Here is a 16,838-nt window from a genome sequence, read left to right on the forward strand (position 1 = left end):
TTAATATCATCATTAAGATCACCTTTAAGATCATAAGTCTAATCACTAGCCTAACACTGACAAGTCCACAACTAAACCATGTCCCTAAGTAGTAGGTCTACACAACTCTTTAAGACCTCCAGAGGTGGGGACTCCACCACTGCCCTGAGCAAGCCATTCCAATGTCTGATAACCCTTTCAGTATTCTTCCTAATTCCTACTCCCCATTCAGCCATTCTCTAGCCAGGAGCTTGCTTCAACTCTCACAGTTTGCTTCAAAGCCTTGGAAGTCAGATGTTTTTTTCCCAGGAGTTTACCAGGCTTGGTTCTAGCTTGAAACCTCTTCTGCTAGAAGACCTCCTGCACTGTCCAGCCATACCAAGTGCCCCCCAGTTACACTAACTTACATAATCACAGGATCCCAGAATGGTAGGGGTTGGAAGGGACCTCTGGAGATCATCCAGTCCAACATTCCTGCTAAAGCAGGGACACCCACAGCAGGTTGCCCTCAGGACTGCAATGTCCAGGCAGGTTTGGAATCTCTCCAGAAAAGGAAACTGAACAACTTCTCCAGGCAGCCTGCTCCAGGGCTCCGGCACTCTCAAACCAAAGAAGTTTGTCCTCATGTTCAGATGGAGCCTCCTGGGTTCCAGTTTGTGCCTGTTTCCCTTTGCCCTGTTATTGGGCACCACTGAAAACAGCCCGGCCTCATCCTCTTGTCTCAGGCCTTGCCCTTTAGCTATTGATCAGGATTCAGAAGATCACCTCTCAGTCTTGTCTTAGCTTAGTCCAACCTCAGAAGCTGCCCACTGATAGCTGCATTTCACAAATAAAGCAGGTTAATTTAAGCTACCACAGTCTGCAACAATCTGACAGCTCCCCAAAGGTCCTCATAAAGTTAAGCCTTGGGCAATCATCAGACTTGCAATAGATCACCATGCTCTGCAGAGCTGAACACAGAACGGTCTGCCCAAGACATGGCTGGGCTTAGTTCTGTGCTCAAAGACAGAAGTGTGGCCAGAAAGGGATTCTCAAGGCTATTTTGCTGCAATCATTTCAATCTACATGGTATGTAAAAGATGGCTCTTTTTAGAAAGAGAGCACTCCTTTTTTCTGTTCCAGAAGCAAAGCTCACAACAAACATGCTCTGACATCTTATAAGCCCTTCATCAAAGCAAAAAGTAGGAGCAGTAAGTTTGTACCTGAATTGCACAATAAAAGGTCCCTGAGTTTAGACTTGTACAGTCAGTTCTGCCACACCCACAAGCATGTTTATTTAAAACACTGACTGCAAGGACTCCTTAGCACAATAAAGTCAGAAACCACAATTCTCTCTTTTGTCTTGCTGGTAAACTTCAAATCCTTGTTTCTGTTCTGGGGGCATAATTTTCCACTGATCCTGGCAAGTGCCAGAGCGTCTTAAAACCTTGTTCTGTAAAGACACAAAGTCAGGACTGTTTGGAAGAAACCAAAGGAGGATGTGAAGCCCTGAAGGACATAGAATGGAAGCCTGATGTGAAGCCCTTGCTGTGGAGTAACAAACATGACCGCTTAGCAGCGGCCAGAGGTCTGAATAAAAGTCAGTCTGCTCTATCCAAATTGAGCAGAACAGGTTTTCACTTGAGGCTTCCCAGAGTGACCTGCTCTGGTCACTGTGGCTGCAGGATGTTCCAGCAGCATAGAAAAGACATCAAAGGATGCGCAGGGAATAGAGAAATGATGCAGAGTGCTTGAAGATTTTTAGCAGCAGATTTTTAACTCACCAAGGTAACCTGGCTGGGTCCCACAGACAACAAAAGAAATGGTAGTGAAAGTGTTGAGTATCTCACCTCACCAACTGCATCACTCCCATCAGTGCTGTGTGATGTGCAGAAAGCCCAGGAGAAAATTATTTTGTCTCCTGGTCCCATCACATGCTATAGGTCAAGGTTATGCTGCATTGGGTGAATCCCACATGGGATGAGAGTCTGCTGAATGTTTTGGAATAATAATAATGTAGATTTGCCTCCCTGGATACAGAGAACTGGATGACAACCTGGATTATCACCATGCAGCCTTGCCCTGAGGACTCAGTGAGTAAACCACCACCCCTACTATTGAGATGCTCTGCTTTGACGTGCCCTCAGGGCAGAAGGTAGGATATTTTCTAAGCATCAATTGTGGAAAACCACTTCCCTTTCTAGTCTTGCACAGGGCAGACAATCAGTTCATCCTTCTTGGGCTATTAAGGACATGGCCACCTGTGCTCCACAGGCTGCTGTTCTAGTTAGAAGCTCCCCAGTGCAGAGCAAATTAGATCGTCATGAGGCAATGTAGGAAAGAGCAATGATTGGCGTGAACACTGTGACTTTGATCTCAGTAATAACAAAAGCATTGCACTTGACACCCATCCTTTGCCCTTATTCCCAGCACACTTCAATGCCCCTGTTTTTTTAAGATACCCTTTGGCTTTTGTTCTCCACTTCACTTGCTTTTGATGTGGGAATTTGAGATCTAGCCAAACAGAGTATTTTTAGAAAGATGAACATCAATCACCAATTATTTTTCTTTCTAGCAAAGGTCAGCTGCAGGAGAGGAACAATCCTGCTCTGCTTGGGAATTAAGCTCCTAAGAGGAGCATAAGGCAAGGTGAAAGAAGTATCAGCTCCCTCCTGGGGAGTCCCAAAACCATGTTAGATGATGTAGAACTACAGTATCCATACTCATGAATTCCAATATTGCCAAGATAACAGATTCAGGGGAACAGCTACCACCTTGTTTATAGCAATGCTGCCAAAGAGAGCCCTGGAGCCAGTGCCACTCCTCTGGCCAGGGAGCAATTACACAGACCAAGAAACCCATCCCTGTCATAATTCTGAGCCCACAAAATCCTGAGGGCCCTCCAGACTCAGCCCTCAGAGAAGAGCAAGGATTAGTGCTGTAACAGAGTGAGCCAGACCCTTCTCAGAGCTGTAGAGTGAAAATTAACTACAACAGGGATACTTCAACTACTTAATACTGCAGAGTTACTAAAGGTGGGCAAATGCTGACTGGGGCAATCAAATGTTGACAGAGCAGTCTCCATCCTGAGACATACTCAAACCTCTTCCTGACAAAGCACTCAGTAACCAGGCCGTACATGAAAGCATGACCAGCGTTAGTGGGGTTGGATCAGAGACCTTCAAATGTCCCTTCTAGTCTAAGTGACTTTGTTGTCTGGGCCCTGATTTGGGATTTTCCAGACAAGATGAGAGTAAGGAAAACAAGAGATATCAAACATCTCTAGCAAGAACAAGCTCGGCAAACACCATGGTGTCCTATTGTGGTTTAACATCACAAGAGACACTGCCAAAGCACTCTACGAGGGCTCTCCATCCTACTGGTGAGAGGAAGATACACAAAAAGCAAATCCATAGTGAGGTGCTCCTAAGGGACAGAGCAATGAAGGGTTCAGCAGGCACAAACCACACCTGAGTTCTTGCCAGAAGCTGGAGAACAGTTCCAGAGAAGGGCAACAAAGTTGGTGAGGGGCTTGGAACACAAGCCCTATGAGGAGAGACTGAGGGAGCTGGGGTTGCTTAGCCTGGAGGAGACTCAGGGGTGACCTTCTTGCTGTCTACAACTACCTGAAGGGGGGTTGTAGACAGGCAGAGGTTGGTCTCTTCTCCCAGGCAAGCAGCACCAGAACAAGAGGACACAGTCTCAAGCTGTGCCAGGGGAGGTTTAGGCTGGAGGTTAGGAGGAAGTTTTACACAGAGGGAGTGATTGCCCATTGGAATGGGCTGCCCGAGGAGGTGGTGGAGTCACCATCACTGGAGGTGTTCAGGAGGAGACTTGATAGAGCGCTTGGTTGCATGGTTCAGTTGGTCGGGTGTTATTGGATGATAGGTTGGACACAATGATCTTGAAAGTCTCTTCCAACCTGGTTTATTCTATTCTATCTTCTCTGGGTCAGAGATTCAATCAGAGTTAAAAAAACAACAACCCACAAACAGACTAATTCTGAAATCACTTTATTGGAAAATTTCATACAAGAATAGTCAGTGACAAAAATAGTCAAGTGTGATTGAGCAACACCACAGAGAAGCTCCTTACACACTGCACCGTGAGGGAGACTCCTTTACAAACAGCTCACCTCCACCTCCTCAGCTTTCCAGACAGGTACAGCACCTTGTACAGACGCTTTCAGTGCAGCACAGGGAGCAGAGTCTGTCTTTACAGCCATTAAGATTAGCTATGACTCTGTTTTTTGTCCTGAGAGGTATGAAAGGCCCTGCTGAGAATGTTGCTGGTGACAGAAGGTACCATTCCTACCCACCCCAGCTCATACAGAGCACTGACTGAAAGCCTGTAACAAAATATTTTGCCATTAAAAATCTTTTAGAAAACCAGTATAAAAAAAGAACTGCAATACCTAGCATAGAAATATCAAAAGTGACTGTGCCAATATCCCCTGTACACAAAGAGTATTCTTAAAAAAATAAAATCCAAATACCACATGACATTAGAAATTCAACATATAATATTGCATCTTCCTGAAATTGTCTGTGCAGCAGAAGCTCCATACAGTATCCGGGCAGTTAGAAGGCAGACCAGTAGCTCCCCATTAGTTTCTTCCTCTGCAGTAGCTGCCAAGAATTTGGCTATTGCAATTTTAGGAGTTAGAAAGCAGAAAGCTTCAAGAGGGCAAACCAAGGGTTTGTAAATCAGTACCATTCCTTCTCAAGAAGGAGATTTTTTTATAAAGCATCTTTTTAATCAAGAGATTCCTGTGCTATTGCACATTACTTGTTGCTGGTGTCAGTGAGACAATAGAATTTTGACTGTTTCTGTGTCAGTTTACTTGCAGAGTGTCACCACCTCATGGGCCAGAGATGGCCCATCTTTCAGTGATTTCTGCTCAAATAAGAGCACACAGCTGAGCCCCATGGGCAAACCAACCCATGCCACTCACTGTGTTTCATGAAAAACCACTGTGAAGACACTGGCAGACACAGGTTTGTCAGCCTTGAAAATAACTAACATTGATTGTTCCTTAACTCAATTTTCAGCAGCCTGGAAGGTGTCACACAAGTGCAATGTCTCTCTTGCTCCTTACTTCTCCAGACAAGATTCAAAGCCCCCTCAGCTATGCAGGAAAGGGGCTGAATGCCCAGGGACTGAAGCTACTGCTGTCTGTGAAACACACCTTGCGTTTTGGTGACTTAATCTCCTCAACTCAATAACTTAGTAACTCCCTGTAGAACCTTGGAGAATAGGAGTGGGCTTTACATTTGAGGATGTACAAATCAGATGACTTGTTTCTCTACAAACACAGCAGTAACCCATTCAGACAGCACAGGACTTGTTCTTAGGGGGGATTTTTGTTTGCTTTCTTTAACAGAGAGCTGGCAACAGCCAGAGCCCCTCCCTGGACAAAGCGCACAAAGTTATCTCCAGCCAGAGGGCCCAGAGCATAGAGCCCTTTCTCCTGAGTGCACTCATAGGTAAATGGGTCAACATCTATGGGATTCCTCTTTGGATTGACTGGTTGGCCATTGTCCATTGCCAAGTCAATGCCATTATTTGGCAGAAAGGAGAGGTTGGGGTTTGAGCCAGTTAGAACAAGAGCCATGGAAATCTTATAAACTTTCTGGCAGCCATTCTTGTCCTGAAAGATACATTTCTTGTCCTTGCCAAAGGATAGCACGTGATGTTCAGGAAGGCTAACATAACACTCATAAGGCCCAGCACAAGCAGCTGTTTGTTCTTTCATCATCTGATGGACCTTGTGGTACTCAGGGTACATCATTTTGGGGAGCTGGTTAAAAATGAGACCTGGATCACTGACTTTCCTCCGAAAAACATGGATTACTGGAATATTGCAATGGTGAGCAAGGAGAATTGCATCAGCAGCTGTCAGACCAGCACCTACAATCAAGACTGGATCTGATGTGATGCCAACACAATTGTTCTTCACTGCTTCCTCAAGGGCAGACAACTGGTGATGGACATAGGAAAGGTTCTCTCCCTTCACCCCAAGCCAGGTAGGACTGTCATATGTTCCTGTAGCTAAGACCACGCTCTCTGCATAGATGGAAAAGGGCTCTTTGTCACCTTTCACGGTTTTGAAAAACCCATCTACTTGGAAGACCTCTGCACTTTTCTCATTGAAGTTCCAGAGTGAGTCAGTGTTGGCCTGCAGGTCTTTCTGCTCATGGTTGGAGATGTTCTCTACACTCACTTTCCTCACAGAGGTCACAACAGTTCCACATTTGAAATTCTTCTGCAGTCCTTTCTTCATCACATAGTGTTGGTAATATTGAGCAATGTCTTCTGCTGTGGCTCTGTTGTTTCTGAGGCCTCTGAAACATAGTACAAAGGTCAAGCAGTGATTAAGAGGCTGGAATTTCTCCTCTCTTCCATTGAAAGCGTTCTAGAGCCTTCTGTCCTTGCACTGACATTTATCCAGATTCCCTGACCTCAGCAATACTATTCCTACTATACAGAGCTAACACTCAGGTTCCCAAGCTGTTTGAGCAGAGGCACCTTGCTCTAAGCACAAATCCCATCCCTAAGAAGATGGTTGCTCCTTTATATATTTCTTTTATCTTGCTTCTATTTAATTTTTAACCCCTGAACGTTTCAGACTCTTACACATCTCAAGAGTAAAAGCACCTCAGAGATTGCACAGTACTTCTCATTATAGGGACAGCAGCAGTAGACCCAAATGTCAGATGACCACATCTTTTCCAGAACTTATGGTCACTGTGATCCATCTCCCCAGAGGGTGTTGAGAAGGACACATTCCAAGCAGAGCTGCAACTTTACCCAAATCACAGAATGCAGAATGGACTTTTACTGGGGGGTGTCCTTTCTCTCACTAGAATCATCAATAACAGATAGGTAGTTACATTTAAGAAGTCCACTCCACCCCAGGTTCCCAAATAACTTCTGCATATCTGCAAATAATCACAACATAGACCTTACCTTCTTTTTTGCTTTAGCCAGTCTTTGAAGGGGAGATCTGGGAGACCCATCCATTCCCCTCTGCTCAGGGTAACCATAGAGCCCTCAATAGACTGGAATGCAGAACACAGTAAAATGACTTTCAGTTATTCAAACATAAGAACTGAAGTGCAATTTTATCATGTTTCAGTACTGCACAGACCATGAAATCAATTATTTCCTCTGATCTGCAGTCATGGATGAAACCATCCTTGTTCTCCAAGAATTACAGACTGCCTCTCAAGCTCTTTTGCCTTTTAAACTTCCGCTTCTCTCTATGTAAAAATCAAGTGTGGCTGATTGGTGTATTAGAGGAGCTTCTGCCTCTCCAGTCGCCACAACTGGCCATCTTACAACATGCAAGACCAAAGTAGTTAGGCTTCAATTCACATACATGCCAGGCACCCCCAGGAGCATTTCTGCCAAGGACCAAGTGGGGAATGGCTCTGTCGGTCTCATGCCACCAAGTGAGGACAGATTCTGCTGTTCCACCGAAGTCTGTGTCTGGACGCTGAAGAGTATCAAACAGAAGAGCCACAGGGCTGTGGGATCGTCCCTCCAAGCCTTCAGAGAGATACTCCAGATCCTAAAGAGAGGCAGATGAGATGCTTAGAAGGCATGTCCTGCTATTGAGCAGACTGCTTGTTACTCCAGTATTTCCAATCAGTGGGTTTTGTGTTCTGTCAAGCTCATCTACTGGCACACAGACCTTGTTACTGCCCAAGGATTACCTCAAGGATCTTAGCAGTAATGCTGACATTTCATACAAGAGACATCTGAACTACTAAAAGTACTTTGCCTAAGGCTCATTTTGTTTGTGTGCTTTGAAAATTCAAGTGAGATTCTTGCTTGTAGAATAACCCCAGGATGGTTCACTGTGATGTCATACTGATGCTCTTCACACAAACCTGGTCCAAAATGGAGACATCAGGTGCCTCTTCCAGTTTCCTCTGAAGAATGGGATGAGGATGAACAGAGTCTCTTCGGAAGTAAGGGATGTATCCTGACAGCAAATATGAGAGACAGATCCCTGAAGGTCCATTCCCTGAAAAGATGGAATAGAAAAGAATTTATACTCCTGCAGAGTAGCTCTTTGAGGAGCTTTTCTAATACATCCAGGACAATTCAAAGGATATGGCACAGGATACAGAGTAAGCCCAGAAACAAAATTTGCTATTGAGATGAAGGGGAAACATCTCTGTTCCATAAGAAGTGCCATTAATAAGGGATATCTAACAATAGCTGTTTGGACTAACAGGCCTGGAGGACTCTTTCAAATGGGAGCTAGCCCTAACACGGTGCTGCAGGCAGTGTATTAAGGAAAAAAGTCTCCCTTCATTGCCAAAACCACCCTCCAAAACACAGCACTTCAAAAAACTGCTGCACAACTGAAGTCTTCCTGCTGACTACCCAACAGCTAGATGAAAAAAACATGATAGATGTGAGAGTAACCCCCTGCAAGTTTTCACATGACTGTTCTCCAGCATGTTTAATATTTTACAGTGTCTACATAACTCGGTGTCAGCCTCTGGCTGCTCAGGCTTTGCTGCTCACCAGCATGTGACTGACCACCACTACATCATGCAGCGATGATCCAGGGGAAGAGAGCTGAAGTGACACAGCAGCCTGTATTGGCACAGTGCCCCTGATGCAAGCATGAGTGGCTGGAGCCAAGACTGCTTCTTGGAGATCTAACATAGAGGGAGGCTCAGTCTAAGGCTGACACTGAGCTGAGCTATGTGAAGGGCAGAACAAGCCACAGCTGGGGCCAAGTCTGCTGTGCTGAGCAAGGACCAGCAGCTGCACGTCAGGGTCTGGAATATTCCACAGCAACAAGAACTAAAAGCAAATTAAGCCACAGCTATAGTAAAAATTCAACCCTTCAGGTTACTTCTTTGCTTTAGTAAGTACAAGGAGGTACCCAAGACAGACTTCCTGAGTGCAAAAGATTCAACAACACAGCATTTACTCTGAACCACATATAAGCTTGATATGGATGGACAGAAGCACAGCTGCCTCTGGGGTTCAGACTATTGTAGAAAGAAACTGCTTTCATGAAGGTGCCAGCAGACCTTAAGAGAGTCCACAGTCTTACTGAAGCAAGGCCTGGAGAAGTAGCTGGAATCTGTGTGCAGTGTCCAGCTGAGCTCCTCCAGCCCAACAACCTCCTCAGGCTGCACATCTTCACACTGGTGTGCCTCAGGCTTTAGTGACATATCTACCCTGGATCCTTGTGTAGGTGAACTCAGGACACACCAAAATAGCCTCCCTCCTACCTAAAGGCCTGTACAACTGAGCAGTAAAAAGTCACTCTCAGATTACAACCTGTTGGCAGTGGTGTCCTTGTCAAACTCACTGTTAGCAAGGATTAAGTATGATTTCTGCAGTGCATTAACTTTGAACTAGCTCTTTTGAGTGTTAGATGAGAGATAAGGAAGGAATCTAGCTCTAACAAGGCATTTAAACACAGCCTCAGATTAACAGGAGTCAACACCTGCATCCAAGCACAGCTCCAGATCAGTCCGAAGCAAAGGCATGACATCACTATTTTTGCTTTGCTCCAAGAATCACCCCATGTTACAAAGCTCCCCTCTTAGAAGAGAGACAAGGACCTTAGTCCATGACCCCACAGCCTTTTCCCATTAAACCTGTACAAAAAGCAGTGTAGCTGACATGCATTTTCACAGAACCCTGTGAAAAATTTCAGTGCTTCAACAGCATCTGAAGCACTTTCCAAACACACAAACCCACTTTCAATTGAAGCATTACAGATAATCACTTCATTGCATGTTGATCATCTGTAGTGAGAGGGTTTCAAACCCTTCTAAATAACCAAGAGGGAAAACCCAGGCCCAGCTGAAGTGATGCCCAAAAAGGTAGCAGTTTTGCTGAGAAAAAGAGAGGTACGTGTTTCACTTTGTCAGCTGCCTGATTCCCTACTTCTCACAACTCTTAGTAGTCTTTGCCTTAGTACTGAAGTTTGGCTGAGAGTGAAAGGATGCAGGAGGAGTGGTCAGGGGTTTCTGGCTTGAGTAATAACACATGGAACAACAGCTGGAGACAGCAAGTCCAAAGAACAACAACAACAGAAGAGAGCGAGCTTACCTATGATCACAACAGGCAGGGGGTCAAACCCACTCTTATTTGGGGGTCTGGTCCTTGATGCATACATCTTCCTGTCTGGAAGCATTTAGGTTCTGCAATCTACCTGTTAAAACAAATAAGTTTTGAATTACTAGCTTTTTTGGCAAAAAATACTCATGACTACAGCCTGCAAACCCAGGTTGATCTGAAGGCTCAGCCTTGCATTGCAGACCATCACATTATAGTTCCCCACTCCAGAAAGGCCTACTTATCTCTTGTCCCCCTGCCCCAAGACCAAAAGGATGATTCCCTGATTACACACCAGAAAAAAAAAAACAGAGAGCAGCCTTATCTTTCTCTTCCATACATGAATTCCAGTCCCTCCAGAACAGCTGGCAAGTTTGGTAACCCCAGACTGTAACTGAAGCATTGCAGTTGGCTAATGAGATGATCACTTCTGCCCACACTGTGTAGAAAATTGCCATAATTAATGTGAACACTTTTTTTCTTTTAAAAGCAACTTGTGCATTTACTGTTTAAGTAGAGAAAACCTCACTCCACACTTCTGTCCAATGGCTGGAAATCTGTCTGCAGATCCACTGAGTGTCATGACTTTGTCCAGCAGGACATGCTCTCCAAACCCTTTTCAGGAGCGGAAAGATCTTTGGCAAGCAGTGAACGCTTCCAGAAGGCCTGGCACATCACTGCCTTTGACAGATACTCCAGCAAATATCATCCTACAAGTGTAATGCTCTACTTTAAGCTTGACATTTACACCAGCAGCAACTAGAGTAATGCAGCAGGACTGGCAATTGAATGAGTGGCCAGAATACCAGAGGTGAGTTTAGGATCTGCAGAATCTCAGGTTTTAGGAGGAGGTTTTTTTTAAGTGCATTTGCCTGCAAGGATGTGTCATTATCATGCACATCAATATACAGCCAATGCCAGGCTAGACAGAGCTATTCCAAGAGGACTGGTTTCATACAAGTAAAGGGGCACAAAATAAGGCTACAAGTTGAATTAAAAACTAGCAGCTTTGTCCACATTTTTGGATCACAGTTTAGTAACACTTAGTCACTGCCTATTACTACTTAACTAAGCATTAGTCAAAGACTTTCGTACATTTTGCCTATCAGGGCAAGAACTACTTAAGGCATGGTAGTTGTTTTCTCATTTAAGTAATTGCAAGCATCTAGGTTTGAAGAGAGTTAGATTTCAAAGAAACTTCAGTTCAGAGTTGAATTGAGGCTCAAAGGTAGAGGCACACACTATAGAAATGAATGTTTCAGTGTGTTGTGCCCATAGTGAGCCATGTATTAACCCCTTGAAGCAGATTTAACCCAGCCCCAGCAGCACATCATCTTCACCAGATTGTTGTGTAAGTTTACCTGCAAAATTCCCTACCACAAAGCTCCACCTGCAATTGGTAGAATTCAGCACTAATGCCTTTCCAAGCATACTACAAAGGAAGACAATTTCTTACTGATATTTCCTACCACAGAGTGCACAACTTATTCATGTGAAACTACTGGGAGCCAGGAAGGAGGAAGCAAGTTCTCTGGGAGTGACCTTCCAGGTTTCTGCTCGATAGCACTCTGCAGCAGCATGCACAGAAAGGCTGCATGCACTGTGCAGACAGTGGTAACCCAGCAACATCCGTAGGACTTTTGCTGGAAACAAGCACTGCTGAACCAACCCAGTGCTGCACATGGTGACAGTTCCAGGAGAGCAGTGTAGCCAGCGTATAAATAACACGCCTGCAAGCCCCTTTGTAGGACTTGGGCACAAAGTCATGTCATTTAGTGCCAGCATATTTCTGAGGCAGCCTGAAGGAGACAAAAAAAAAATATGGCACAAGACTGTAGAAGTTAGCCTAGCAGCAGTCCTGTGTGCTTTGGAGGAAGGTTTCCCTGGCTTCTGGCCATGGCACTATGCCACCCTACAGCACCCTGATAGAGATCAAAGTCAGCATCTGTGGGCTCCGTGATAACACTCTCCTCATTTCACCCTCCTCCTCCTCCTCATTCTGCACCTTCTGCCCCATGAAAAAAAAAAAGGAGCAGTTGCTGGAATTAAACCAAATTTTAATGGCTAGAGCAGCACAATTGCTAGCCTGATGAATCTACTAGAACCTGGATCACACAAGACCATTTTTAGCCAAGGACTTATTCAGGATCCAAGTTCACAAAACTCCATAATGACCATTTTAGCACTACATACACTTTGTTACCTGAAGTTTTAACACTGGACAATTCTGTCAACACATTAGCTATCAGAGATACTTCTGCTTATCCAACACATCTCTAGAGATGGGAGAAGCCTCTTTCACATCCTCTAGCTGCCATCTCTATAATTCATAGTTAATTCTTCTTTCTAAGTACAAAATGAACCAGATGCTGAACCTGTTTATAGCTATTCTCTTCCTCTAGGCTAAGGGTTTGACCTCTAGTTGTAGAACTGAGCTCAGAGCATCTCAGGCATTTAACTTTCAGGCCAAATATTCACTTTCCCTACCACCTGACATAAAGGTGGATTATTTTAATTATTGTTTTTTGGAATAGTTATAATCAAGGGACCACATATACCTCAATGTCCTGTACGGCTAATACAGTATAGAAGCTGAAAGCCTGTTCCTTGCAGGGGCTATTGGAAAGCACACAAGCCATTGAAGCTCATTTCAAATCTCTACAGAATTAGTCAGCAGCAAGAGAAAGCCTGAGGTAGCAAGAAACCCAAGACTGCTCCTCTTGCTCTCCTTGTACGCAGAGCAGGCTGCTGGGCACTCACACAGGTGACACTGATGGCCATTTGGCTCCTGCTTCAGGCTTCCTACTTTAAACAGGTGCCTCTTTCCTCTTCATTTGGGAGCAAGCTTCACAATTTATCTCCTTACTGCTTCCAAGGCATTTCAGTAACTTTGATGTTACATAATCGTTCTGGCTTGGAGAAGCACCCAGCCCATTCTGGGTGAAACTCCACACACCTTCCCAACACAGCCTTAAGCCTAGAGGGACTGTAAGTCACAAAGTTGGTAGTGTGGACCCTGCTATGGTTCAGTCTGAAACTGAAACAGGTTTTAAGTGAGTGAAAGGAAAAGAAAAAATGCATTTAGCAAGAAAATGACACTAAATGATCTTTAGCAGAAATAAAAGGCCAAGTTACATCAGACATATGCAAGTAGCTCTCTGTATAACATCAACAAGACTTTGACTGAAATAAGGACATCAGCTGTGGCCTGTACAGCACATGGGGAGAGTTCAAGAGGACAGGACAGTCAGCAATGAAAGAGTCTGAAAGAACTACCATGACATTCAGGTTTAAACAAGAACAATTCTAACAAATACAACTGTTTTCTTCATCTTTATTTTATTCTTCAACTCACCTATTTCACCACCAGTTAAAAAGATTTAATTCATTAGTGGGTTTACAGACAAAGATTTCAATAGTTCTGACATATTATACTGTCCTACATGCTTCAGAAGTTTGGTGCTCCCCCCTCCCAGTTTGCATTATAACTCTTATATGCCACACCAGCTACACCACACACAATTAAAGTACATAGAAAAAACCCCTCAACTTTATGGTACATAACAGTAATACCTTTCTAGAAACATCTCTGAGATATTCAGAAAGCAGTGTTACAGTGTGCCAGACAGAGCTCTCTGCACATAGTTAGAGCCTTCTTACCTTTAGCAGCAGGTCTGGTGAGAAGTGGGGTCTTTAGAAAAATGCCTGTCCAGTCAGGAAAGCCAACCAAACCACAAGCCTTCAATTCTGCCTCTGCTCTAAGACGGCTGTTTAAATATAGTAGGCTACCAGCACTGAGAGGAGAGGAGGAGCTGAAAGGAATGGAGGCGGAGCAAGGAAAATACTTATAAGCATGAGTCAGCAGGAATATTTCCTTTCCCCGCTTGTGAATGAATGATGTAGTGATCTTCCCTAGCAATCTTCAGCTGACATGACTAGGGTTGAAAGCGAGCTTATAGAAGCCATGCACAGCAGAAGTCCTGCACTGAGTAAATATCTTCTTTTATAAAACCTGATACTTCACAAAATGCAATGCTTCCTGTGGCAGAAATTAGTTATTCCTTTGCATTTAAAAGAAGAGCTGCTAGTTATAATTACAGGTGGGAATAAAAGGGATAGGATTGTACCCTACGCTTGCTTTGGAAGCAGTAAGGAGCTAAACTGTGAAGCTTGCTCCCAAATGAAGAGGAGGAAAGAGGCACCCATTCAAAGTAGCAAGCCTAAAGCAGGAGCCAAGGACAAGAAAATGTGGTTACTCTGGATAGTTTGTAGTATTAGGGTACTATTATCATATTATGGATATATTGGGTCTAAAAATGTAGACTTCACTTTCTATTTTTTCTTCTGTGAGATAAAGTGTTACAAACCTGTTGCACAGTAGCAATAAAACGAGTCAGACCATGACCTGTGAAACTTACAACATACCAGGACTTTCCGTCCAAGGCATCTTACTCAACTCAGTGCAATAATCAATCAAGCTACTAAATTTAAAGTGTCCTTACCAAATGAAATAAATCTGTGCCAAAGTGTTCGTTTCAAGTAATAAGCACAGCATATTTTTATCTCTGAGGCCATCTATTTTGAAAGGACCATCTCGAGGGAACCAGGAAGACTGCTGATACCCAGTTGAGATGCATACTTTGAAGCATGTGACATAAAAGATAAGAAGAGTTCATGAGAAGGAAATCTATACTCTCACAACCCACATCAAAGTAGGATACTTCATAAGCTATTTTAATTCTGCCAGAAGAAGTTGTCCTAATAAAATATGAAGCCGTTGTTTCACTTAAAATTTAACTAACAGTGCTTCCTTGAAAATCTGTCTCAGTGAATGCTTATCAGACTGAGGTGGGGTGGGGGGTTAAGGTCTCTTTCAAGTTGTCTGGGCCTGTGTCCAATGTGCACAGAGCTCTTAAATAACTCACGCTGAGTTTTTGACAGGAGCAAAGGGCTTTTACGTAAATTATTCAGATATTTATTGGCAAGTAACAAATGTATCTGTGTTGGTCAAGGGAAAATTAAGCTAAGGCACTTGTTCAGTTAGGTGATTAAAGTCCCATTGCTAGGTCTTTCAAAAAGCTATCATCAACATACCACAGTGCTGCTTGTCAAATGTTTTAGAACAATGATGTTCAAAGTCCATACTTGCTCATAGCATAGACACAAGAGGAAACCGTATGATGGTTTGGCAGGCTTTACAAGCAGTAAAACTCAGGAAGACTTTCCATGTGTGCAAACCAGCAGAAATAAAGTTGAAATAAAGTTGTCCTCTATGTACAAGAGGGGGTTCTCCCTATTTCCCATTAGACTGTGGAAAACTGGAATCTCTACTTCTGCAAGTAAAGCCAGGATATCTTTCCCAAACCACAAGCTCTATCATGTTTTTGCAGACAGTACAATGCTTCACAAGGAAATATTAGTGTACAACAATAACCCACTGTCCTTTATTTGCTTGCACAATAAGACTATTGAATACAGCAATCTGGGGGCTTCTTTTGAATAGATAGACCCACAACCACAGTAGATGGACACTACATCAATGTTACTGTTTCTCCTTGTGTACCTTGACTAGAAACAAATAATTCAGTCCAAAGCTTTGTCTGCACAAACTTTCCAGAAGAGGAAGCAATTGTGCAATCTGCACTCAGCTTGGCAACCACCCCTCCACCTACAAATTTATGCAATTCATTATATTGTCTTCCTGATTTATTGCATGCAGGGTCACTCAGATTGTATAAACTTTTTTATTTGGGCACATGACATTTCCAGCATGACTTTGCATTCTTTTTATTCACAGCTGTCAGAGTATACAGCTGACCAACAACACTGACCTCTCTCTTTGCACAAACTGACAAAAACGTTGTAGTGGTAGAGATTTAAGGGTCTTTAGCAGGCTCCAGATTTTTACAGGGCCAGGGGAGGGTGGGGGGGGTGGGGAGGAAACTAAAATAAAAACCACAAGCAAAAACATTCACAAAAAGCCCCAAACCCAAAATTCTTCTAAATTACTCATCTGATGGCTCAAGCATCAAGATGTGCTGCACTGTAATCCAGCTGAGATATGAGGAATCCACAATTCTGCCTCACAGGGTACAAATAGATTTCTCAGACTTAACTGGAAACGGTCAGGAAAGTGATTTATTTATTTATTAAGCTGTCAGTAAAATGAATTCTTTGCAAGGGTTTCTCCTCTGCTCTTTAAACTTTTTCCTTTTACAAAATAAATTAGTAAAGTTTAGTCTCTAATGAACATTATCCAGAAAGCAGATACAATGCTAGATTAGCAAAACACCACTGAGTAATCCAGGAAAAGCAAAATCATACTTGTGCAGTGGCTTGTAAAAAGCTTCTTTCTTTACGAGGTTGTTTGGGCTTTCGTTATATTGGATCTATGACATTACAGACTGCCTGCAGATTATAAAAAGGATCATTTCTACCTTTGTGTGCAGAGAACATAAGGCACAGAAGTAGAGCATTATATTTGGTTTTGCAGTCCACATTATCAGCAATCCTGGGTGCATTTGTTGTCAAGGTCAGTTTGTTTCCCTTTAGATCAGCCACCATACAGTTCTCTGAAATCACACAAGTTGATGCTATGTTTTGCCAAGGTAACATCAGAAGAACATGCCAGAAAGAATGGACAGAGCCATAGCACTGCTCTGGGGGAACATTTTGCACCTGAACCACCAAGTCATTACCACCCTAGGTCATTAAGTTCTACCCACCCATGTCCTACTATCTGAAACCTGACAGATAGCCCTGACTGGGGAAGCTTAAGGAGT

General features: G+C 43.6%; 1 protein-coding gene across 1 annotated transcript; it reads right to left on the reverse strand.

Annotated features, from left to right (window-relative positions):
- Nucleotides 1-3,955: 3,955 nt before the first annotated feature.
- Nucleotides 3,956-13,833, reverse strand: OSGIN1 (oxidative stress induced growth inhibitor 1). Its single transcript, XM_068150459.1, has 6 exons — nucleotides 13,717-13,833; nucleotides 10,051-10,153; nucleotides 7,854-7,990; nucleotides 7,340-7,531; nucleotides 6,928-7,019; nucleotides 3,956-6,302 (listed from the first exon to the last, which is right to left on the reverse strand). Exons 2-6 carry the CDS (start codon nucleotides 10,133-10,135, stop codon nucleotides 5,309-5,311), a joined length of 1,500 nt encoding a protein of 499 aa, XP_068006560.1. The 5' UTR covers nucleotides 10,136-10,153; nucleotides 13,717-13,833; the 3' UTR covers nucleotides 3,956-5,308.
- Nucleotides 13,834-16,838: the final 3,005 nt, after the last annotated feature.

Source organism: Melanerpes formicivorus, unplaced genomic scaffold, assembly GCF_026170545.1.
Source record: "Melanerpes formicivorus ecotype bairdi unplaced genomic scaffold, bMelFor1.0.p_v2 SCAF_20, whole genome shotgun sequence".
Lineage (NCBI taxonomy): Eukaryota > Metazoa > Chordata > Aves > Piciformes > Picidae > Melanerpes > Melanerpes formicivorus.